This window comes from Gymnodraco acuticeps, unplaced genomic scaffold (genome assembly GCF_902827175.1).
Source record: "Gymnodraco acuticeps unplaced genomic scaffold, fGymAcu1.1, whole genome shotgun sequence".
Classification (NCBI taxonomy): domain Eukaryota; kingdom Metazoa; phylum Chordata; class Actinopteri; order Perciformes; family Bathydraconidae; genus Gymnodraco; species Gymnodraco acuticeps.
Genome location: NW_022990172.1, coordinates 1489731 through 1516368, shown reverse-complemented (window position 1 = coordinate 1516368; position 26638 = coordinate 1489731). Strand labels below are relative to the sequence as shown.

Here is a 26638-nt window from a genome sequence, read left to right as displayed (position 1 = left end):
TGAGATGGCGGTTGCTGTGTCTCTGAGGAATTTGGAGGGGATATTGTCGTGGCCAGTGGCCTTGTTAGGTTGGAGGGCGCTCAGTTTAATGAGTACCTCTGCTGTTGTTACCCTTGCTAGACTGAAATCATCTTTGCGTACCCCTAGGTTTTTGTAGTAGGTCATGATGTGATCTACTCCAAAAAGCCCTGAGTGGGAGGGTAATTTATTTACAAGAGTTGTGGCTATGTTTGTGAAAAAAATGTTCAACTACTTGGCCACATCCAGTTTGACTGTGATGAGCCTGTTATCTGTCTTTATGTTTAAGTTAGAAAATCTCGTTTTGAGTTTTTTACTGCAGCCAAGCTGGTTATTGAGTAATTTCCAAAGTTCACGGGGTTTATTTTTGTTTTCCTCAGTTTTGACATTGATGAAATTCTTTTTGGCAGTTTTGATCATGGAGCTTACGTCATTTCTTAGTCTGTTTCTTTCAATTTTGAGTTCAGTCACGTGGGCCTGGAGTTCACTGCTCGTGCTTTTGGAAAGCATTGCCTGACTTTTATGAAACTCAGAGCATTTTTTGTGTCTGGTTTTCATGGCGGTCAGTATGCCGGAGTGCATCCACGGCTCAGCGCGATTTGTTACCCTGGTTGTTCTTAGGGGGGCCAAATCATTGAGTATTGCAGAGAATTTGTTTTTGAAACCAAGCCATGTTTCTTCAACTTGTGTACCACTGAGCTCATCTGACCAGTCCAGGCTCTCCAGTTCTAGGTTAAAGGCCTCGCTAGAGTAGTTTTTGAAGTCTCTAGATATGACTGTTTTGTGACAGCCGGCCCTTTGTTTTAGCTTTTTGCGGGTACAGAATATCATATAATGATCACTTAACCCGCATGCTATAACCCCTTTACTGGAGATCCTGGACTTGTCAGAGGTCAGAATGAGATCAATGGTAGTTTGTGTTGTTTCACATACCCGGGTGGGTTGGGTGATTAGCTGGCTGAAGCCGTGCAGATCACAAATCCTACTGAAGGACTTGAAGACGGACGTGTCTTTACGTTGCATATCCGTGTTCCAGTCTCCAATAATAATTGTCTCTACATCCCCCACATCAGCCAAACACCCATCTAATGTATCATAAAAGTCACTCTGTTCCGGTGGTCTATAGATTGTCCCGACTATTACAGATTTAGCATTGTCAAAAAGAATTTCAACCCACACAGATTCAATATTGGCTCCGTTGTAGCTTTAGCCGTTGATATGCTAGCAGGGTGGCTAACAACATGGCGGATATTTGTTCCCTCGGATCTCGGTTCTCTTCCTCTCGTCACTGCCTCATGCGTGTCTGTCTGCCGAGGCGTCCCCGGGGGAATCTCGAAGTCTCCGTTTATTCCTCGGTCTCCGCTGTCTCCACGGTTTCTGTTGTCGTCGCGTAGTTGTTGTTGCAGCGGAAGAGATGCTAGTTCTGATGCTAATTGTGATGCTAGCTCCTCGAGCCTGCAGGACTGGCTTCTTGTCTGCACCGGGCCTGGATTCAGATGGATGTCTCCCGCTAACAATAAGACCAAGACGATCATACTTCTTCGGTCTAGTTTGCCTGACGGGGGTAAGTACTTTCGCGTCGGGTTTGCAGTTAATAATGCATGAATGCTTGCACTTCCAAAAGCGAGGTGTTTCCTTTCCCAGCCGTTGAGAAGGTAAAAGTCATTGTGGTTCATTTTATCCCCGCTTTCATTACTCTCCTTCTCTAAGTGATGTTGCCTCATTGATGAGTTGAGGTAGGAGTCCATAATCCATATTGTCAGGAGGATGACATATGTAAAAAATCATGAGGAATAACCGCCAAAGCGGGAGCTCTCGAAAATGCGACCACTCATAGTGAAACCGGATGTCGAGGAGTGGACAGTGGGAGCTGGGTTCATTTCCTGCTTGCTGCGTGGGGTCTGCGAGACAGCGTGAATGGACGCGGGAAGGGGGGGGGGGTGCTTAGGGGGCTGCAGCACCCCCATCTGCGAGGCTCCACTAGCACCCCCAAAAGCCCCAGGGTCAATAGAGAAGGAGACTGTGTTCAAGGGAGGTGCAGAATCTCATGGGCGTGAGAAAGAGGATGCACGCTGGAAAAATATAAGGAGACAGAAGAGGAGGAGAGGTAATAATAGAGGGAGAGAGGTTAAAGTCCGGTTGCTGTGTCATGACCATCGTTGTCGCTTGGTTTAGTGGAGTGCATTTAAAGCTTATGGCTGTGGATAAACCCAAAGGGCGGCAAGGTCATTGTTCATGCAGCTTTTCAAGTAAAATCAATGAAAGTTGTCAGTATTTGGCTGAATTTCCTTTATTCATAGGCTTATTTTAATCTGACTGAGAGACATTTCCATGGGAAAGCAATAAACATTTTTGTGTCATCATAAGCTCGTTCAGTTTCCCATCTCTCTCCACTGGAATGTGCCATCTCCAGCTGTGTGTTTGGATTCACCAGCCAAACATCCATACAGGAAAACACACATTCTTGTGAGGTGTGTGTGTTTGTGCGTTGAACAGACAGGAAACTTCTAGTTAACCCTAGTCTTGTGTTGATGTAATGAAACAGACAGAGGAAGGTGTAGCTTCTTAAACACTATCGTCGTTAATGTGTTGGCTTCTGCAATAATTTGATTGACAGTTTAGTCCATCCAATCACACGCTAATTATTTGTGGGAAAACAGTTTACAATGGCGGCTGCCGGCTTCTCAGATGGTTTCTGTGTAAACCAAGCCTCCAGGAAGAGCGCATGCCATTGATGCTAATTGTTCTGTAGTGGCCACATGGTGGTACTACACTTACGTTGTAGTTTGAGACGTCATTTGGGCCCAAAAACACGTTTTCCCATTGACTAACATTGAGAATAAGGGCATCTGTAAATGTCCCTTTCCATTGATTTGACTGACCAGGAGGCGGGGCTTAAGGAAAACTCAAGTTCTTTGCTCTATGGGCCCACAGTCGGGAACTTTTTTGAATCTACAGCCACTCGATTTTGGGCTTCATGCGCCACTGTGCATCTCTCATAGGAATAAAACGGAACCCAGCCTCGGATGCTGTATCGAGTTCTCTTTAAACATCCATGGTGTGAACATCTGGTTGCATGTCTATATCCAAACATTAAAAGCATGCACATACTTCAATGAGCTGACCTGTAGCATATTATGAAGCTATACACTCAGTTAGGGTTAGGGTTATACAGTTACGACGAGGTAAAAGATGCAGCATCTCACAACAGCTGTTCCTGCTGCAGATAACTAACAGTCAAGTATGATAATCAATCACGAAGCTGATGTTACGATGGACCATCACATTTAGCACCTGAAATGGACACATGGATGATTCTGGTGTCTTTTGTTGACCAATAAGACTTACTTATCTCTGTAGAAACACATGGAACCATTTTCATTTGCTCCTCTTTTGTTTCATGGTCATTGAAAACGTCCTTAATATCAACAAGTAGTTACAAGCCTATTTCAGCTCACCCCCTGGGTCAGTCATGCTGAAGCCCTTTTTTAGTTCGTCTCAAGACAAACAAAGGGTCTTTCAGTGGAAGGCGCCCACTGCAGCGGGCAGCAGCACTGATGCTCTGTTTGTGTGTATTCTCATCGCTGCACAAACACATGCTTGTGACTGTACCCGGCAGGGCTCAGCTGAAATGGGTGCTTGAAGGCTGATCAGAGTATTAACATTTCCGATATGAGGCTAAAGATATTTTGGGGTGATATACTGAAATCTTTGGGCTGAAAATGCCTCTGAGCACGTATTCTAGACACACAAAGGACATGGGAAATATCAGGAAATATGTATTCACTTATTTGATCAAGAGGTTTTGCCATGACCGGTTACATAGATACATCTAGGTTTTATAACAGAATCGGTTAAAATTGTAGAAGTTACGATATTTACCTTGTCCTAGTTTAGTGGGAATGCTGATTAGTGTTGTCACGATACCAACATTTTGGTTTCGATACCGATACCAAGTCAAGAATTGCGATTCCGATTCTTTTTCGATACTTTTCTTTAAAAAAGGGAAACGGTCTTAAATGTAATTATTGTGCTTTATTTCACACCAGAACCATAACACAAACTTTTAAACAATGAGAACAATAAATACTAAAATAAATGACAAGAATTCGTATTAAATAAAATTAATACATTTCTTACAGACAGGCCTCGTGGTGTCCGTAGGCTTGCCCTCACTGTCAGAGATATAGCTAAAATACTTCCAAATGTAGCTTCTGGTGTCTTTTTTGTCAACAAGCCGAGGCGCAGCGGCAGTTGCACTCCCACTTGCAGCCATGCTTCTCATTTTCTCACATGCTCTGGCAGCTAGTGCGTGCACGAGAGAGGGGAGGGACTTAGAGCGTGCTTGAGAGGGGAGGGACTTGAGCGTGCTTGAGAGGGGAGGGACTTAGAGCGTGCTTGAGAGGGGAGGGACTTAGAGCGTGCTTGAGAAGGGAGGGACTTAGAGCGTGCTTGAGAGGGGCGGGACTGCAGGCACGGCTGCAGTGCAGGGAGTGGAAGCAGAGCGCTGAACACACACGGCTCTTATTAAAACAGCGCTTTCTCACCGGAGTACTTTTCTCCGTCATTCTTAAAGTACCGATACTAATGAAACGGAGGAATCGTAAAGTTTTTAACTGCAGGGTATCGCGGTACCTTTCAAGTATCGGTACACCGTGCAACACTAATGCTGATACAGCATTCCCACTATCTGTTCTTCGACGCACGAAATTCTTTATTATTCAGCCGGGTTATTTTGTACCTCTTCTTCTCCCACAATCCACATCGCAGAAACTCCGTTCAAACATCAAAACGTTCAGCTCGATCGGGAATAGATTGCTATTACTTTTCTCATTCATACATTTCATAATTCCAGAGATACATCCCATAATTCATCACATTTTTAACATGGAAGTGAATGGAGAAACTCTTCAGACTTGAACAATCTTCATGCAACTTCAACTGCCAACTGCTCCTTTATACTTTCACTCAGAAACCTCATTCCAACTTACACATCTTTCTGACATTATTCATGTTAAACAACTTTTAAATCAGATTCATAGTTTTAGAAATATTAAACATTGTTCAGACCTTGGTAAAAAGGCCTTCTTCAGATTTTAACATTAGTGTGTATTGCGCAGCTCGTTAAGGCTAGAGTGCGTGATGTCACAGCTAGAGTGGAGGACAGCTTGAAATTCGCCTTCATATATATTTTTTAACCTGCCATAATTCCCAAACCCTACACTCCTGAGACATAATTTTTCATGAGAAACGTAGGAAAACATCTCGCAGCTTCAAAAAGGGAAAAAAATGAAGCAAACAAATTAAACAAAATGCCTCTTGAGGGCATGAAGTGACAACAACTTTCAACATGTCTCCATTAAACCCCATTGTAAGTTCAGCCTCATCTTTCCCCACCACAGCAGGCACACCTTTTAGTTAATCTGCCAAAAAGTACACAAAACGCACACTTCAGATGCTCAGAGTTCTTGAGATGCTTCACGCTTTGAAATGTCACCGATATCTGTTACGGTTCTTCAACAAAACGTTCACATGTAAGAGGTTTATCTCTCATTCAGAACAATGCAAATGCTCTCCTCTCACTGATTACTGCACATCACCATGGAAACCTTTGATCTCTGGACACGTCGTTAGCTCAAATATAAACACCTGTGTCATGGAACACGATGATGTCATAACTCCAACTGACATGCTCAGAGCAGCAGACTTCAGATAATGGTTAATGGTCCAGCCTTCAACATGTCTATGTGCCATTAGTGAGTTTTCCTCAAAAGCTGTTGCCATGGCAACGCATCCCTCGCCGTAAAACACAATATTGCTATAACTCCTATGAGATGGTCAAAAAGTGCTCAAACTTCACATGTGTGCTAACAGTCCAGCCGTGAAGTCATCTATTTGACAGTTTTAAGATTTCTTCAAATGCCGATGCCTTGGCAACAATGCTCACTATGAAACACGGTTTTCTCACAACTTCAGTTCAAATGCTCGAAATGGCCCAAAACTTCACAGGTTTGGTAACGATGCAGCCATCAACACATCTAAGCGTATTATGGGGGGTCATCAAATGCCGTTGCCACGGCGACAGATCATGCGCCATCAAGTTAGTTCAGAAGTTTGCAGTTCAAATATTCTGCTGCTTTTCCAAGCCTTTTTACTTTCTTTTCTTCTCTCATCACACATTCAAGCCCCCAGTGTTCATGTATCATTTCAATCTAAATCAAATTCTTCACTTTCTTCTTACACATTACATTTCAGCATAGCAATTCAGCGTCAGCTTTTCAGCATAAAGCATTCCCACTAGCAATTTCTTTGCATTCTCTAGTTCCTGGATGTTGCCCTGTGAAAACAAACTCCTGAGTCACAATGTGTTTTGTGTGGAAGAGCCTTAAACTGTCAGTGAGTTGCATCCTTGTATTTTCCAAAAAGTGCCTTTCAATCAGCATTTTTGGATATGTGACGCCACCATAACAAATGCCTTGATGCCAAGTTGAGGCCAAAACTCAAGTGGTGATACTTGTCTTTCATATATGAGGTTTCTTTTGAGTTACATAATGATGGTTTCAATTCTTTATTTAGTCAAAAGTATTGGGCGAATGTACATTATAACGTTATCATGATTTGTTGTAATCTTGAATAGACCCAATTGTTTGAAGGACATGTTTCACGGCAATATTAGATGTTAGAGAGTCATCATATTTCACAATCCCTCTGATATTGTCCACATTTGTTTTATTGAAGCAGGCTTTACAGTTGTGGATATTCCTCCACCCTGCAAGCTTTTGGGGGGTGACACCCTCAGGGGCTCCTGGTCTTTGAAGTCTTTGTAGTGTTGTATATAATTAAGGAAAAACGGTGGTGCTTTGATTGTAATGTATACCTTCAAATAGGGGAAACTCTATGTGATTGCAGTGATGTAAGTCAGCCGGAGGCAGTAAAAACATTATGTTCACCTGTGATCATAAAACCAGACCTTTGTCACTCAGGAAGAATCAAAAGAAAGCACCGGTGCAAGTTCAGGTTTCGCCTTGTAGCATTTAATTCAACCACTTTGATGATCATACTGTATTAGTCCCTTTCAAAGGAAACTGTGATTTCCCTTTTGTGGTCTAGGAGTAATTGGTTAATGAGGGACTCTGATCAAGGGTACTTGACTCTTTAATGAATACATTATTTACACAAAACATATTGAGACACCAATTTCCATTTTAATGAAAATGTTATAGATACGTGTAGGGCAATTGAGCTAGAAACCCAGTTTTAAAAGATAATAGTGAAGACGTGGCAGTAAAATGCTTATGTGAGTCACTGCTAAAGTCTGAAGGATTATTTTAGATACCTTTTTTGCCTTCATTATGAATTTGTTACAATGTTATTGTCTGCATATTCCACAGTTTTCTCCTGGGCTCAAAGACCAAGCTCATCTTTTCCCACAGAAGGCTGAAACTTTAAAAACAGTTTACCAATATATAGTTTAATTATTTAAAATAGCTAAGTAATATACTAACAATGCTGGCTAAAGTAGTTTTTCTTTTGAAGCAGAGAGCTAAAGTTAAGTTTTTTTAAAGTTAAATTAAACCACAAGTTCAAAATAATCCAAAAGGCGGGATTCAGCTATGAAAGAGTATAAGAGCCACTGAAAACAAAATAATAATAATAAAGTCATAATATTCTGAGAAATAAGTCACACTTCATTAAGTCACTCTGAGTCATGTGGACTTCCTACTGTATGTCTGACAGCTCTGTGTCGCTGACAGACTTATCAATGGAGAGTTGAAGCGTTTCAGAAATGGAGACAGAATGTTGCTAATGGTTTAGCCTCGTGAGCTAACGTTAGCCTCACGTTAATGTCACGGTTGAGGCGGCTTAGCAGTTAGCGCGTGAAATACCTGCACCAAACAGCCTGTAATGTCTCTCTCTCTCTCTCACTTTCTCTTTCACTTTCTCTCTCTCTCTCTCTCTCTCTCTCTCTCTCTCTCTCTCTCTCTCTCTCTCTCTCTCTCTCTTGACATCACTGTACATTCCTGCAGTCACTCTGGTGATTTCATGGCCCTTAACCAAACACAAAGACTCTGTTATGGCTCTGAAATAATTCTCTCTTTCTCTCCCATTCCTTCTCTCCCTTGTCATCTATTTCTTCCTCTTCATATTCACACTTTCACCCACACATCCTGTGTTTGTGTGTGTGTGTGTGTGTGTGTGTGTGTGTGTGATGCTGAAAAAGAGTGTGACAGTTCTTCCTCTTTTTGTCTATCGATGTTTGCGCTGCTTTTCACAAATACATACATTAGGATACTGTAAGAGAATGGCAATATATTTAAGAATTTTGGAAAACTGTCATAGTATCAAGAACACACCATATGCCTTAAGTCTCGGCTACAAAAATGTATAATTTTGTGTAGTTATGCTACTTCCTGTTTCAGTTTACGCTGTTACATTGAAGCTTAAGATAGATTACAACACTGCCTTAAACACAACACCAAAGGGAACACTGCTGCCACAAATTATCCATTTAAAAAAGGCAAGTTATTTTTGAGAATCAAAATCATATCACAGGTCATGATACATGTTTCTTACACACACACACACACACACACACACACACACACACACACACACACACACACACACACACACACACACACATCTCTTTGTTGTGGGTTAACTGCGAAGATAGAACCAGGCGCTGTTACACTCCTCTGTAAGGGAGACAAAGAGAGCTTATCTCTCTGTGTGTGTGTGTGTGTGTGTGTGTGTGTGTGTGTGTGTGTGTGTGTGTGTGTGTGTGTGTGTGTGTGTGTGTGTGTGTGTGTGTGTGTGTGTGTGTGTGTGTGTGTGTGTGTGTGTGTGTGTGTGTGTGTGTGTGTGTGTGTGTGTGTGTGGTGTGTGTGTGTGTGTGTGTGTGTGTGTGTGTGTGTGTGTGTGTGTGTGTGTGTGTGTGTGTGTGTGTGTGTGTGTGTGTGTTCCAATGTACTCATTTAATTTGGCATTGCAATTTCTTACGAGCTGCAAGCTGATAGCTTATTATGTGTATGAGTGTGTTCTTTGGCATGTGTGTGTGCTGTAAGGGACACCAGGGCCAGCATGACATACTTCCGCTTTAAAAATGTCCTCACAGAGGTTAGTGGACGGCAAAACAAACACACTTTATGGCGAAGGAGGCAATATTTTTGAAAAATGCATTAAATAATTCAAAACTGTACTTTAGTGTGTGTGTGTGTGCCAACATCCTTCAGATAGACTGTAAAATAGGAGAGATGGTGTCGGCAGGGGTCAGTTAGTTTTGCGCTGAGTGCAGGGTGGGATGGGTGGGGTATTTTTTGCTGCTGCTTCCCTTTGTACACACACACACACACACACACACACACACACACTTGCATGGGCCGCTAACACAGCGACACAATGAGCAGGGCCTGGCTGGAGCAAGGTGTTTCCTGTGACCTGAATGACTGCTGCGTCACCACAAACAACACTTGTATGAGTTTGCAGAAGTGTGTGTGTGTCTGTTAACAGATTTGACTCTCTCCTCTTTCAATTTGCCTTCATTTATTTCTCCTTGTATAAATGTGTGAATGTGTGAGTGTGTGAGTGTAATGTTCATCCTTTATTCATGTATTCCAGTGTTTGTGCGGTGAATGAATATTAGATTAAAAGCAGCTCTACATTATTCATGAGCTGAGATATTTTGGATTGTACAGAGACGTCCTGAATCCCACTCCTGCTTTTTCAGTCCATTTACTGAGCCTTAATGTTATGTATGCGTTTGTGTGTGTCCCACAGGCTGCACTTGCCCTGCTATGGAAAAGATGAAGAGAATAAAGAAGCGCCTTTCGTTAACTCTGCGCTCCAGTCAGACCATCGACGAGTCTCTGTCTGAGCTGGCCGAGCAGATGACCATCGAGGACGGCGGCACCAAGGACAATGGTAAGAAATCAACGGATCTGGTATGCATTTTGAAAACAAGTCTGTATAAGAAAGAAATTGTATACACAGGATGGACATTTTTGCTTAGAGTCTCTGGTGTATTCCAAGCAGCTTATGTTAATGTAGTTCTTTTTTATTTCTTTTTTATAATTTGTATATACATATATATTATTTTATTATTATACTATTTATTTTATGTATTATTATTTCGGTGTTATTTTTTTATTCATTTTTTTATTTGTATTATCTTTATATACGTATATTTTTGTAAATGTTATTATTTGGGTGTATTTTTATTATTTGGGTGTATTTTTATTATTTGGGTGTATTTTTATATACATAAATAATTTGTTATTATTGTTATATTATTTAAATTTATTATTATTTGGGTGTTTTATTTTTTATTTAATTAATTTTTATTTTCCTTTAGTGTAACTCGGAAAACAAACAAAATGGCGGACAAAGCATGTTAAAAACGAATTTGCTCCTCCTTTAAAAAGCTACAACCAATGTTCTCCAATATTGACCCCGTATGAGGATGTCATTTGTCTGTCATAGCGGGGAGACAGCTACAGGACAAAGAAGGAAAGAGTGCAAATCTAAATATTAAACGAGAGCAATGACGCATCTTTAAACTCAATTCTTGTGTACGTAACATTTGAAATGGAGAAAACCAACAATATATTGATTTACCATGTTGGTATCCGATTTTGGTTATTGGAGATTTGTGATGCATCCTCAGATCCTGCGCAGTTTTCGGAGCAGCAGAATGATGCGACTTGTTGTGTTTCAGAGCCCTTCATGAGGAACGGCCGCCCCCCCACCTCCCACAGCATGCACTCCTTCCTGCACCAGTACACCGGGTCCTTCAAGAAGCCTCCACTCCGCCGGCCGCACAGCGTCATCGGCGGCTCCCTGGGGTCCTTCTTGGCAATGCCACGCAACGGAAGCCGCCTGGGTGAGACATACTGTTCACACACACACACACACACACACACACACACACACACACACACACACACACACACACACACACACACACACACACACACACACACACACACACACACAAAAAATAGGAAGTGAGTAGTGAAAGCACAGATGGCATGCGGGAACAAACAGGAAACGTGTCATGGTGCTGAGATTTCCGTCCGACGACATATATAATCGGAAACGTGCTCCTGGCCAGTGACTTGGTTTATTTCCTATTAGCCAGTCGGACTGTCTACCCCAACGGACAGCTGGATGGGGGGCGGGGGTTTAAGCCAAACATGACGCAACTGATTAATCACACTCAATTCGTAGCTGTGAGTCTCAGCCTAAAGGCGACAAGACAATATGATTCATAGGACAGTATGAAACAGAGAAGCAAAGTGTTGTGGCGATCCAAATCTACCAGAATAGGTAGAGCTTCACATTTGAAAGTCACTTGCAACTGCTACTTAAAAACAACAAAATATCCTGTTGGAGGGTATTCGTTTTGATTGACAGTCGAAGATCCCGGAGTCCAAACCGATAATCGTCAATTAAAAGACGTGGTTGAACTCAAGACCAAAGTAGGGTTCCTGTGTTTAGCTTACCAACTTCTTGGTGAAACCCTGAAGGGTTATACATGAAATGATTTCTAAATGGTCTGTGCATAGATTTCAAAAGTGTCTGAGTGGTATTTTCAGACCCTCACAAAACGTCCCCCTGGTACCTGAAACGTCTCTATTGTAGCCCTTTGTTTACTTCCCTAACATAGCGACATCACTATGTAACACTCACGCTTCTATTGGCTAGCACTCCAACACATTGTACATGACAGACTAATGCTGCGTTCACACCGGACGCGATGCGAATATTCGCTTCGCATTCCAATCGCTCAAGTTTCACCGCGGCTTGCAGTTTGTTTTATGGCGTCATTCAAAACAAACATACCGTTGACAGCCACAACGATCATCTCTTCCATCTTTACAACTGATCAACAGCAGCACGTCAGAGGGAATCCCAACGCTGATTGGCTTCCGCGAGAACGCTCCACGTGAATTTGACGCTCGAGTTGAAACATTTTAACTCTCGGGTTTGACGCGGCACCGTTCAATCGCCTGATTCGCGCCGCGTCCACCGCTTCATGCTCGCCGTCGGAGCGAATTCGCGTCTGTCCGCGTCTCTGCATTGACTTTACATGTAATTGCGCCGCCTCCAAACATCGCATCGCGTCCGGTGTGAACGCAGCACAAGGGGTAGGACATCTCTAAGCGGTTGACTAATCACAACAGAGCCTTCCAGCTAACCAATCAGAGCAGACTGGGCTCAGCACAGGCAGTGAAAAAAAAACCTTTTTGAATATTAAAGGTGGGGTAGGTAATTTTGGAGAAACCAGCTCGAGTGCGCTAGAATTTGAAAATACACAGCCGGAACAAATCTGCCACTTCCTTACAGAGCCCCTCCTCCAACACACACGAACGCGCACATGACCAATGAGGGCACGAGATAAGTTTGTGCACTGATGGAAGGCTGACAGGCAGGTAGGCCATCCAGTTACTTTAGCCGGGCCGGCTAAAATGATTGGTCGTGCTTTTTACAGTAGCCCACTACGGCTTCCACAGATGACATTTTTTATGGATTTTTTGTCAAAGCATTTAAGATATTCATTGCTATCGGGATGTTAAGAGCATTCCATGGAATATAACAAAAAGTGTATCTCGAGCCGGTTTCTCAAACGTACCTACCCCACCTTTAAAGCATGGAGACATGACACAGTAGAGGCACAAAATACAAATATGAACCTGAAAATGAGCGTAATAGGGCCCCTTTAAAGCAAACACTGAGTTTTAAGCCTATTATTACTCATTTTCAAATCGGCATTTTTTTTTTCAGATTGACTGTTACCTTATCTATTTAAGAAAACTGTCAGGTGTTCGATTTATAGTCATCATTGCTTTCCCAGCCTATATGATTACATGTTTGAAGGCAGCGACACACTAAAAGACCTGTTCTGGACCCTGACCTAGATAGAGGGACTTGGATCAGAAAACAGGAAGGTTAAGTAGGACTTTGATGAACCACATACTGCTGCTACCATCTGTGTACTTATTAGCAAAGCTTCTAGATACAAGCAGAGAGAATGTGTCAGTATAAAATTATCAAAAAAAACTGGTGAAGAATCAAATTCTCAGAAGTTTTAAGGGAGAGCGAAATAGAGGCAAGAGAGGATAAGAGATGAGCAAAAAATAAAACGAGTTAGTGCACTAGAAAACAGCTTTGGGGCTTTTTGAAGAGAGGGAATCTGGTTTGGCTGTTAGGGCAGAAAGTGAAAATATTATTTGAACAGAAAGAATTTAGGAGTTTTTGTAGGAAATGAGGAAATAAATAAAGTAGCGTGACAGAAGTACGAAGAATGTGAAAGTGAAAGGAGCTTGACAGGAGAAAGAAGTAGGACAGATGCAGCTTAGGAGACGAGGCACACATGTTAGAAACACACAGGTAACAAAGGAATGTGTTAAAGCAACAGGGAGAATCACAACAGCAAATTCCTAAGAAAACCTGCATATGAGATAAGAAGATACGAGCCAAGGAGAAATATGTGGATTGAAAGGGAAAGACATGCAGAACAGGGAAGTGAAAGAAATGGCTACGGTTATCTGAAGATGGGCAAAAACATGCAAATGAGAGAGAAACAAGTGACAGAAAATGAAGAAGGAAAGCGGGGCGGGAATAAGAAAATGACCACAGAAAGAGGAAGTGGATATCACTGTGAGGTTTTAATCTGTTTAAGCTCCTAATGTATCAAAGCAACACAAATTCAAAATGTTAAGGCTCAGGATGTAGATGGTCATCCTCCAATCAGAAGCGGTTTAATCCCCAGTCCCTCAGTCAACATGTAGATGTATCCCTGGGAAAGATACTTAACCTCAAATACCTCCTGACGGTGTGTGTGTCTGTGTCATTGGGAGCAGGTAGCACCTTGAATGGTAGCCTGGTGAATGCTGAGTTGTATATATAAAAAGCGTTTTGAGGGGGTCGTATATATTATTTTACAGACCAAATGGTGGATGGATTCATTGGAAAATAATTGAATCCATTGTACCGCACATGTGAAATCCACAACCCTTTATTTATACCTATCCAGAGGAAAAGGAAGGCTTCTGTTTCAACACATAAATAATGAAAATATGGTAAAACAGAGTTGGGATATTACTGAATAAGTCTTCATGGAAAATGTCTCGATACTTTCTTACTACTGCGTCATTATAAACTACTGTGATTGTAAAGGTGTTACCGTAATATCAGTCAACCAGACAGACTGGTTAGGTCAGATTTGAATGAAAGAGACACCTTAATGCAGATTTGTCCAATATTCCTTTATTTATTATTCATAATTTTTGTCATTGTGTTTTAGATATCGTGCATGAGAACCTGAAGATGGGCTCCGACGGGGAGAGCGACCAGGCGTCAGGGACGTCTTCAGACGAGGTGCAGTCTCCCACCGGCGTCTGTCTGAGGAACCGCATCCACCGGAGGATCTCCATGGAGGTGAGACTACTCATGCACACAGTCACTCAGAACAGCTGACTGCATTCGCCCCTCGGCCTCATGGGAGATCTGAATGTGCCTTCCTGCTGGCATTGAAACACCTGCTCAACTTCAGATCATCAATCATAGCTTCATCTCCTTTGCCCTTATGCCCTTTTTAAACATGTTTAGTATTTGTAGTGAAGTACTAATATACTACACAGATGTTACAGAAGTCTCCATACCCTCCTCTTCATCATTTCCATGATGTTTATCATTTCAGGATTTTTTTTTTTTTTTAAATAACAGCAGCTGCTTTTTAAATACCCAAAGCGTCTCAGATGATAAATAGACTTCAGGGACCCATATGGTACGCTAGACACTTTTACAAGCTCAGCAAATACAATGGGAACATGATAATTAAATAAAACTCCTTATGATTATCAGGTGGCTCACATTCCTGCTACTTTTCTAATTTCACAGTGGCTTTGGTATGACAATTCAGACACATTCTGGCTGTGAGCCACCATGAATTTCTCAATCATCGGCTATATTGTGTCATACAAACCATTATATAAGCTGAGAAATAGTGGTGAATCTCTTTTCTGCTAATAACAAATGTTAGATTTTGGCTTCACATTGCATGAGTTCCAATCAAATCATCTTCAGCCTTATAAATATTGACCCTGAGGGTAGTTTGAATAGGCATGAGCGTCCTAACCTTGAGGCTCATGCCCCCTGCTGGCAGAGGATTGACCGTGACATATACAACCATTAAGTCATTCTTATTAATATTGTAAAACAAATATATATATATATATATATATATATATATATAACAATCTTAGGGGGACCCATCTAGTGTTTAATACCCATATACCCACATCACCTCCATTATCATAGCCATGTTTGTCCAATAGCTTGATTTGTTGAAAAATTGTAAATTGTACAAATATGTTTGCAATTATGCTAATAACAATAATTTATGATTATTGGAGCCAAATATAGAGTTTAGACATTTCAAATCAAATCGGCTGGACCCAAAGGCTATATTTAAGCATTTTAACAATGAAATGAATATCAATGAATTCGCCTTTGACAAACCTTTTGATCTATACTTTCAAAACGTTTTTTTACTTGGGTGACAAAGTGCTTCACAAAGAACCTTTAATAAAATAAAATAGAAATGCTGAGAGGACAGACACAATTACATAATGAGAGTTTAATTGAAACCCCTCAGTTGTCATCAAAGCTGTTCTCAGAGCAGCGTTGTCATAAAGGACAAAGCACTGCTGTTTATTTCTGGAGATGCCACGCTTACTCTTAACAGATGTGCTCTATTTTTACTCCACTCGTCTTTATTTTTCCCACATCAGATGTTGTCTCATGTTGCTCCTAGAATAGATATGGTCAGTCACCCTCGAAAAGATATGAGCCCAGTGATATTGACAATGACGGCTTGTGTTGTGAGTACAGACTGAGAATAATATATATTACTATTAATAGACGATCGTTTTGTCTGTACTCCTTATAGAATAGAATAGAATTGGAGGGATGAAACCCCTCTTTAATGGAGGTGAACTGGGACCTCTCCAAGTAGCAGTCCACCCTCCATATTTAGGTCTGTTCGGTCCAAGCCCCTACTGACTGAGCCACTGTCAGACTACAAATTAAAGAGCCTACAAATGGAAACCAGACCACTTCCTTTACCAAAGTTTTGTCCTGCTGCCGTCAGATTCTGCAGTCACATGCAGATATCAGCTGTTCATAGTCATCATCACTACAAACATGTTAAATGAAAAGCTAGTTGCAACTCTTTAAAAAAACAAATGTATGTGCGTTTGCTTGTAGGACCTCAACAAGCGACTGTCGCTGCCGGCTGACATCCGAATCCCCGACGGGTATCTGGAGAAGATGCAGCTCAGCAGCCCGCCCTTCGACCAGCCGCTCAGTCGACGCTCCCGCAGAGCCTCGCTGGTCAGTGTGTGTGTGAATCTCTCCCCGTGTACAGGTCACCATGGCAACAAGCCGTGTGTGATGGATGAATCTCGAGTCACAAGTGCTGACCTCTTGTCTTTGGCCCATCAAAGTAGTTTAACACACACCCAGCTGTGGTGTGATCAGGCAGTCATGTTGCACACTGTCAGCAACATGGAGGCTTATGTAAATCAGAAGTTTGCAAACAGTGAGACATAGGCTTAAAAAGTAAAACAAATTGGTACTGTTTTTGATTCTCTCTCAAGGGACAAGATATTTCTCTTGGCCACTTTGATCCTGCCATACCCTAAAGAAGCTTAGTTTGCCATAGATGATAGTAGAACACGTTTCATGTCTGACACTGTAAGACTCGTGGTTTTCATTTCTAAAAAAAACATGAATCACTACAAATTAGCACTTCCTGTTATTAATTTATCCATGTTTATGCAGAGTCAGACTACTATCTCTGTGTTACCAAAGAAAATGTCAAATTGGGATAATTCTCTGGCAAGATTTTGAGTTCTAGGACTTTTTTTCCATTGATTCTTTACCAACTCATGTCAAACTGAATCTAAAAATATGTATTGCATCAATGTGTATTAAGATTTAAGTGGCATAGGATTCACAGGGGTGATATTTCAAAGCAAATTTAGGGGAATTGGAGTAAAGGGTTTTAAAGTACCTCAAATGCCTCTCTGACAGAAAGCCTGGAGCTGATTTGTTTACATCATCGTTCAACACTCGCATACAATCCACTATAGAATAGGCTCAGATTGAGGCCCACAGAACCCAGAATGGGACTTTTAACCTAATCTCTGTCTTGTGTCTTTTCCTCAGTCAGAGATTGGTTTCGGCAAGTTGGAAACGTACATAAAGCTGGACAAACTGGGAGAGGTGAGGAATTCTTTAAATTGCATCTGATGCTTTGAAATAACAAAATATGTTTCACAGCGCACAATGATCAATGATTCAGGGATGATTGAGAAATATGTGTTGATTTCAGGGAACATACGCGACGGTATTTAAAGGACGCAGTAAGCTGACGGACAACCTGGTGGCGCTGAAGGAGATCCGGCTGGAGCACGAGGAGGGAGCGCCATGCACCGCCATCAGAGAAGGTGAGCAACAACTGTCCCAATTTACAGCTTTTACCAACTAAATGTATGATATGTTTGTCCTTATAATGATCACAGACTGGAAGTGGACATTCAATTCATCCCACGCAATCAATTTAAAGCCAGAAAACGCAATCAATAACAATTTTCTGTTACTTTCTGTAAACATATTTTTGTTTTCTCTGTAGTGTCGTTACTGAAGGACCTCAAACACGCCAACATCGTGACACTTCATGACATCATCCACACTGAGAAGAGCCTCACACTCGTCTTCGAATATCTGGTAACACTCAGTGTGATTTGTTTTGCCCAACCTCATATATTCCTATTGAGTACCAAACATCATTACAAATGTTAAGGTCTTTCATTGATGTACTTTACAGGGGTTGAAAAGTCTACATATATGATATATATAAGTATTAGGAAATGATCTGAAGTGAAACAGAAAGAGAATGTTAAAATTAGCAGAAACAAGAGAAATGTGCTGCATTAGCATTGGAATTTGCGATGTGTTAGTCAGAAAGGCAAAGTATTTTCAGAAAGAAGAAGATCTCTATCTGTCATTTTGTCTTCTTCCTGTCTCATGGCGTCATCTCTCCTTGTAGGATAAGGACCTGAAGCAGTACATGGACGACTGTGGAAACATAATGAGCATGCACAATGTGAAGGTGAGGACTTATCTTAATTAAGATGGGACTGCATTGTGTTTTAGAAGATGCAATATTTAAAACAAAGTCACTACAGTTAATGCGTTTTTGAGCAGCCCTTTTCAAATGAAATTGCAATTATCCAGTCTATCATAAGAAAGTATATTCACATCAAGTTTTACACATGTCTTTCCAGATCTTCCTGTTCCAGATTTTGCGAGGGCTGTCTTATTGTCACAAGAGGAAAGTTCTCCACAGGGACCTGAAGCCCCAGAACCTGCTCATCAACGAGAAAGGAGAACTCAAACTGGCTGATTTCGGTAAGAGGAACCAGAGCCGAGGCTGATATTTGCTTTAGGGCAGTCAGAAAAGAAAGGGCAAGAGTATTTTTATCCTGCGGAACAGTTTGATTATTCCCAGCTCTGCTTTTCACAGAGGTAATGTTCGTCTCTTGTCATTATAATCCTAATATCTATCTGTTTATGTCTATGGCAGGTCTGGCGAGGGCCAAGTCTGTGCCGACTAAAACCTACTCCAACGAGGTGGTGACTCTCTGGTACCGGCCTCCTGATGTTCTCCTGGGATCCTCTGAGTATTCAACACAGATCGACATGTGGTACGAGCCTTATTAATGCTTAGTAAAGGCATGGCATGTCCATTGATCACTGTGTTAATAAACAAAATAATAGTAATTTTGCTGTAGCCCTTGAAGTGTAAAGCTAAATGATATACCTGTAAACATTTCTGAAAGTCTTAGGAAAGAGATTGGAACTGGAAAGAGTGAATTTGATTGAGTCTTAATGCATAAAAAACTAAATACACACATCCTCTATGAAGTCAAAGAGATTACATAATTTCCTTTTATGGTACTTTGGCCCTGCTTTCCGACGTGTAAGGGGAGCGTGCTTTCTAGCATGTCTCATCCATTAAAATAATATAATAAAAGTGTGTGTGCAGGGGTGTTGGTTGTATATTCTATGAGATGGCAGCAGGTCGGCCCCTGTTCCCCGGCTCCACAGTAGAGGACGAGCTCCACCTCATCTTCAGGTTACTCGGTAAGCATCTCCTGCCAGGCTAAGATCACAGTACCAACCTAAAAAACTATATCAAAACACATGTCATTACCCGTTTACTAAACTGCCTCTGTGACTCCAGGTACACCCACAGAGGACAACTGGCCGGGAATCACCTCCATCGATGAGTTTAAATCCCACAGCTTCCCCAAATACAAACCACAGCCGCTGATCAACAACGCTCCCAGGTACTGCTGCCTGTTTGTGGGCATGCACCTGCATTAACATGTTTTTTTAATGGGCTCAGGAAATCATCATTTCATAGTCGGGCCATCCTCTCCCATTCGCCCCTACATCCTGTCAGACAGCTAACTGTTGCTCTTCCTTTTGTTTCTTCCAGGCTGGACAGCGAAGGCATCGAGCTGCTGCTGTCTTTTCTCAGAGTGAGTTCTTACATTTCATTTTCTAATCACATATACAGTAAAAGACTCCATAGCAGGAGCTAAAACCACACTAGTTGCTATCAATAAATCAAGTTGTCATAAAGCATGAAATCACTAATTGAAACCAAACTTAACATTAAAAAGCATTGCCATCAATCAGTCTGTTCTACATAAAGTGTAGGGGGGCGTGAGTTATGAACTATACTACAGCCAACCACCGGGGGGCAATAGAAATGTGTTGCTTAACATTCGGGGGTTTGTCATTGCCAATCCTTATATAAAGTCTATGTTTAGACTTGACCTAAAAGTGAACTTTCGGTCATGCAATACAAAAATGTGACAAAGGATAAATAATCACAAGAAAACAAATACTTTAAACAGTACAACTGATTAACATTATACTCCAAATAGCACTATCAGTGCATTTTTTGTGAACATACAGTGGGGCAAAAAAGTATTTATTCAGCCACCAATTGTGCAAGTTCTCCCACTTAAAAAGATGAGAGGCCTGTAATTTTCATCCTAGGTATACCTCAACTATGAGAGACAGAATGAGAAAAAAAAATCCAGAAAATCACATAATCACTGATTTTTAAAGAATTTATTTGCAAATTATGGTGGAAAATAAGTATTTGGTCAATAACAAAAGTTCATCTCAATACTTTGTTATATACCCTTTGTTGGCAATGACAGAGGTCGAACGTTTTCTGTAAGTCTTCACAAGGTTTTCACACACTGTTGCTGGTATTTTGGCCCATTCCTCCATGCAGATCTCCTCTAGAGCAGTGATGTTTTGGGGCTGTCGCTAGGCAACACAGACTTTCAACTCCCTCCAAAGATTTTCTATGGGGTTGAGATCTGGAGACTGGCTAGGCCACTCCAGGACCTTGAAATGCTTCTTACGAAGCCACTCCTTCGTTGCCCGGGTGGTGTGTTTGGGATCATTGTCATGCTGAAAGACCCAGCCACGTTTCATTTTCAATGCCCTTGCTGATGGAAGGAGGTTGTCACTCAAAATCTCACGATACATGGCCCCATTCATTCTTTCCTTTTACACGGATCAGTCGTCCTGGTCCCTTTGCAGAAAAACAGCCCCAAAGCATGATGTTTCCCCCCCCATGTTTCACAGTAGGTATGGTGTTCTTTGGATGCAACTCAGCATTCTTTCTCCTCCAAACACGTCTAGTTGAGTTTTTACCAAAAAGTTCTATTTTGGTTTCATCTAACCATATGACATTCTCCCAATCCTCTTCTGGATCATCTAAATCAGGGGTGCCCAACCTTTTTTGAACCGAGAGCTACTTTTAAAGTTGCCAGTCTGCTGAGATCTACCAGTCCAAATAGGGAGGCGTAACCATTACTACCAGGTAAATACACACTTCTACTTGTATAAAACTGACCTTTGTACGATGAATACTTCATAAAATACTGCAGATCCTTTATCTTACCTCTTTCTAATCTACACACATACAAGTATTTAACTGAAGTTACACAAACGTGTTGTTGATACAGAGTTGGAGTTTATTCACATGTCACTACAGTGAGTAATGTGTTCAAGAAACATTGAACAGTGCTGCCACATATGACACAGGAAAAAAAGAAAAGACTGAACCCTTTCTTTGCTATTATATACAAATAGTGTTGCTACAAAAGTATAAATGAGGCTTACTAATAAGACAACTCAGATCTGAAGCTACACAGGAATCTGCTGCCAAAGTGCAATAAAAAAAGACAAAATTAATAGAATCAAACCCTTTTTTTGTTGCATTTTAGTAGAGTATACAAATAAATGCCTTTAAAATAGGATGCAAGCAACACTAGTTTCTTAACCTGAATTGATAACAGACTATAATCAATTTAAACAGAACAGATCTGAATGTTTGCATTCTTATACCATTATGTACAATAATGAATAAGTTCAAACAAACTAAAACTTACAGCTGATTAATAACGGTATCTAACTTGAGTTTTTATTATATCAAAAACCTGTTGAAATTCTGTTATTTTGACTGTCACCCAAAAGCGCGTCGGCAGCCTCCAGGAAAGCTTCTTTCACAACTTCGCCGTCTTTGAAAGACTTCATGACACGATAAGATGCTATGGTAGCAGCCTTGCTCTTGTTGTTAGGCCTGGTGAAAATGGACTGCTGTCCTTTCAGGTCCCTCCCCTTTTGGGAGCGTAGGGCAGAATTAGGAGGGAATTCCGTCTCGTAGCGTTTGTGCACTGTTTTGAAATGCCGCTCCTAAATTACCCTTCTTCGATAAAGCCACGCTCGCATTGTAGATGAGACAGATGGACTTTGAATTGGAATAGATACAAAAATAATTATCCTCCCACTCGGAGTGAAAATTATATATTTTGGGCTTTTTTTGCTTCTGCCATAATTGCGGTCTTGTGTGTGTGCGGACTGTCACTCCTGTTGACACGGACAACGTCAGTGAAATACTGCCCAATGCCCACCAGTCACGCCCCGACACATGGGGTCTTGCCGGCCAATCACAAAGCTTTGATGCGTTCAAATGCATTATTCTGGCACAGGAAGATTATGTTACAGGACATTAACGATAAAACAGAATGTTGTTGTTCTATTTTTAGATACATCTCGCGATCGACTGGGAATCTCCCCGCGATCGACTGGTTGGGCACCCCTGATCTAAATGCTCTCTAGCAAACCTCAGACGGGCCTGGACATGTACTGGCTTAAGCAGGGGGACACGTCTGGCACTGCAGGATTTGAGTCCCTGGCGGCGTAGTGTGTTACTGATGGTAGCCTTTGTTACTTTGGTCCCAGCTCTCTGCAGGTCATTGACTAGGTCCCCCTGTGTGGTTTTGGGATTTTTGCTCACTGTTCTTGTGATCATTTTGACCCCACGGGGTGAGATCTTGCGTGGAGCCCCAGATCGAGGGAGATTATCAGTGGTCTTGTATGTCTTCCATTTTCTAATAATTGCTCCCACAGTTGATTTCCTCACACCAAGCTGCTTACCTATTGCAGATTCAGTCTTCCCAGCCTGGTGCAGGTCTACAATTTTGTTTCTGGTGTCCTTTGACAGCTCTTTGGTCTTGGCTATAGTGGAGTTTGGAGTGTGACTGTTTGAGGTTGTGGACAGGTGTCTTTTATACTGATAACGAGTTCAAACAGGTGCCATTAATACAGTTAACAAGTGGAGGACTGTTACAGAAAGAAGAAGTTACAGGTCTGTGAGAGCCAGAAATCTTGTTTGTTTGTAGGTGACCAAATACTTATTTTACCGAGGAATTTGTCTTTCCCCCCCATTCTGTCTCTCATAGTTGAAGTGTACCTAGGATGAAAATTACAGGCCTCTCTCATATTTTTAAGTGGGAGAACTTGCACAATTGGTGGCTGACTAAATACTTTTTTTCCCCACTGTACAGTGGGTCCCTGTTACTAAACTGTTTTAGTTCCTCTTTGTTTATCTGAGTGAATCATTATTTCTACACTCACAGAATTAGCTTGAATGAAAATGGGTGGTTTCTGTCTCCACAGTTTGAATCTAAGAAGAGGATTTCAGCTGAGGAGGCCATGAAACATTCCAACTTCCGGCAGCTCGGGATGAGAGTTCAAACACTGCCTGAGAGTGAGCAAACAGTCAATACCTCTGTCTGAGGCTATCTTCAATGTTTTCCTTTCCTGCTATTAACTGTTCTCCTCTTTGTTGTAGATGTATCAATATTCACTTTAAAAGAAATGGAGCTGCAGAGGGACCCTGGCAACAGGAGCTCCTCATACCCAGAGTCAGGTGGGTGGAGAAAACATTATCAAAGTTAAACCATAAGGAAAGAAAAAAAATCGTTTTACTAAATCTGATCATGTGGCAATCCTCAAAATACGGGTAAAATGAGACTGATAAAGGTTGATACAAGATGTTTTAATTGTCATAATCCGACAGCAATAATGAACTTGTTACATCTGTGGTGCCTCTTTAAACTGTCTGATGTCTGGCTACTTTTAGCATATTTAACGTAAAGCTAAGGCATTATGGGTATTGTAGTTTAATAGTTTTCCCTTTTTCTTTTAGGTAATAGCAAGATCAACAGGAGGCAGAGCATGCTCTTCTAATGTCAGATGAAGAGGATGTCAAACTTCATGATCCCTTGCCAACGACCTCACGCATGAGCCCACCTCCCCTCGGGTGACCCCTCCTCCCTCTTACCTGCACACACACACACACACACACACACAGAAATACACACACACACACACACAGAAATACACACACACACACACACACACACACACACACACACACACCCCTCAGAGCGAGTGACTCTGGGCTGTATCTGTTTGGAGACTGTGTTTATTTATTAGGAGGGAGTGAGGTGGAGTCTTTTGCTGCTAAACTACTACTGTCTGTATTTAACACACCGTATGTGTGTGTGTACATGATGTAAACTCGAGACGCCATGCACAGTTGAGCAGTCAGAAAGGTTACTTTTGTTCTCTTCTGACTAATATTCTCCGGCTTCGTTTGAGTTAAAATCCCACTGATGTTGACGCTGTGATCCAAGTTGTTGTTCCTGTTCAGTCTCTTCAGATATTTTTATTTATAAATATGTATATTGGACTTTTTTTTTTTCTTCGAGCTTCCGTGACTGAAATCTACAACATTTCAAGGTTTAAAAGACTTGGTGGGGGATAAAATGCATCTTCTGGATTATTTCTTGCCGTTTTCTCAAAAACATTTCAGTTGACTATTCTTTTGAAAGCTCCGCAGCCCCCTGGGTTTACACTGAGAGTCAAAAAGCAGACTGTGAGCGGATCGGAGTAACACTTTTAATCTGAGGGTTAAACAAGCACACACACAGACAAACTCGAAGAACAAGAAACCAACTTTTTTTGACCATTCTGGCTCAGCAACGGAAGCTAAACTAAGGAGTAGAGGTCAGTATCAGGTGGGAAGACAAGCCAAAAGGATGGATGCAAGAGGACGAATACTGGCACTGAAAAGGAAGCCATGTGATGTCCCACAGATGAAAAACCCTCACAGAACTGCCAACTTTAGTGCTTTTAAAAAAAATGCAAGCAACACTTTGTCCCTCGGCGTACATTTGTAGAACTCACTGCAGTAACTCTTTGTGTTTAACTTGGACTTCAGTGTGGTTATTTTTTTTTACTTCAGGGACTTGTGCCTTGACACGGCCGAGTTTACCCAACAGTATTAAGTTGTATTTTGTGTGTGTGAACTTTGACCTCTTCTTGTGAAACTACAGAGTCGTTGTGGCATGTTTTTTTCGCAGGGGTTTTGGGGTTTCGGTCTTCAAACTAAATGGTTGTTTTCCACTTGGCGTCGGACCATTGCTCTCTCCAGCATTTGTAGCCTACTAAAGAAAAAAAATATTTAAAGTTGAAATGTTTAGATTTAACTGAAAGCTGACAGTGAAGCAGGTTGAGAAGTCTCTCTATTCATTGTATTTTTCACTGAAGTGTCTGTTTGTACTCTGCATTCCTGGTTTTTATTTAATTGCAGGGAATATGTCTTATTCCTGCGGACTAATGAAGTTATTGTCACTTCATAGTCGTTTTTCAGGAGCTATTTGATACGTAAATTATTTGATATGTTGTGGTAATAGACTTATTTGCTTTCTTTTAAGAATAAGGTCTGAAGATAAAAGAGTTGGTACAACAAATATAAAGCTAGCAACGTTAGCCTGTTAGCTTAGTTTAGCACAAAGAATAAAACCAGGGATAGTCAATTATTATTATTTTTAAACAAACCAAGGTATTAGTGTAGTTTAAGAGGTTATGTCAGAATGTGTTACTTCAAGAAAAGTAAGCTCGTTCCACGTCTCTAAGTTTTTATGCTAAGCTAAACTAGCTTAGCTCGCCTCGGCTACATATTTATTGTTGCTACAGACATTAGTGTTTTTGTTTTTATATTTTCATATAATTTTCGCTAACAAAACAAACTAGTCTAATTCCTAAAAATGTCAAACTATTCCTCAGAATATGTGTGGTTGGCATCAAATCGCCTGCAGTAAATAACATCAGGAATGCATGAACAACACAGGTAAAACGTGAAAGTTAGAGGAGATTTAAGTTAGATTTGTGTTACTGTTGTATCTTGGGCTCAACATCAACATGAAAATTATGCATAGGCCTACTGTCGGTTGAGGAGTAAAGGATCTAATTAGGTAGAACCTTTATATATACAGTCTATGGGTAGAACATGCTAGAAAAGTGCTGGACGTATTAATACAATTGGTTTAACTTTGTTATTAACTGAGAGCATTAATGTGTTGGACGTTTACACAGTTTGCAGCTAAAAATGTAATAATCCTGTAAACATGCTATTTTTTTTTCATTTCAAGGCGGAAATTATGAGCTACTAATTTGATCAATTAAAACCAACACAACCGAACAATTGAAGATAGAAGATGCCATTTAAGTTTTGGATAACATATAATGTAGGCTAAGTTATTGTGTTAACAGGAAAAGTCTGACAATGTATTAAATTGACCCTTTGCCCCATGAATGGAGAAATCAGGTCACTTTTCTTCCCCTCATATTGCATTTCATGTAAAATGTATGTACTCTTTATTCATGCTTAATAAGTTATGACTTACACAACCATAACTAAGAAAAACTTCAGGATAAATTATGTTTAACTGCAAACTGTGTTTTTATTATCAGTTTATATGTGAACGACAGTGACATGCACGAAAGGAGATTTCTACAATGGATTAATATTTATCATTGTAAAACTGTAAACTTTTTTCAAATGTATGAATGACCTGAATTTATGTGAACATGTTTGAATGTGCACGTATGTGTGTGTGTGCTCGATGCATGGAATTCTACTTCTGTAATACTGAGCCACCGTGAAGTTTGTGTGTGTGACCCCTTTTTACTGGAACTATTTATTTCTCATAACCATCGAAAGTAAATTTAATCTGTTTCATAAACGGTCTGCAGTAGTTGTTATTTAAGTGGTGGAAGGTAAAGTATACAAGAAGGCATACAGTCTCTTTTCATTTTTATCTTTAAT

General features: G+C 40.9%; 1 protein-coding gene across 1 annotated transcript in view; it reads left to right on the top strand.

Moving 5' to 3' along the window:
* Nucleotides 1-26555, top strand: part of LOC117547167 (cyclin-dependent kinase 17-like) — a 35415-nt gene extending 8860 nt beyond the window's left edge. The window contains exons 3-18 of the mRNA XM_034217719.1: nt 9796-9939; nt 10733-10897; nt 14324-14457; nt 16288-16413; nt 17251-17307; nt 17417-17531; nt 17717-17811; nt 18134-18196; nt 18372-18495; nt 18671-18791; nt 19133-19230; nt 19331-19436; nt 19589-19631; nt 23140-23230; nt 23315-23392; nt 23672-26555. Coding sequence (XP_034073610.1) covers nt 9813-9939; nt 10733-10897; nt 14324-14457; nt 16288-16413; nt 17251-17307; nt 17417-17531; nt 17717-17811; nt 18134-18196; nt 18372-18495; nt 18671-18791; nt 19133-19230; nt 19331-19436; nt 19589-19631; nt 23140-23230; nt 23315-23392; nt 23672-23712 — 1584 coding nt within the window. The 5' untranslated portion in view covers nt 9796-9812 and the 3' untranslated portion in view covers nt 23713-26555. The remainder of the gene's footprint in view (nt 1-9795; nt 9940-10732; nt 10898-14323; nt 14458-16287; nt 16414-17250; nt 17308-17416; nt 17532-17716; nt 17812-18133; nt 18197-18371; nt 18496-18670; nt 18792-19132; nt 19231-19330; nt 19437-19588; nt 19632-23139; nt 23231-23314; nt 23393-23671) is intronic.
* The last annotated feature ends 83 nt before the right edge of the window (nt 26556-26638 follow it).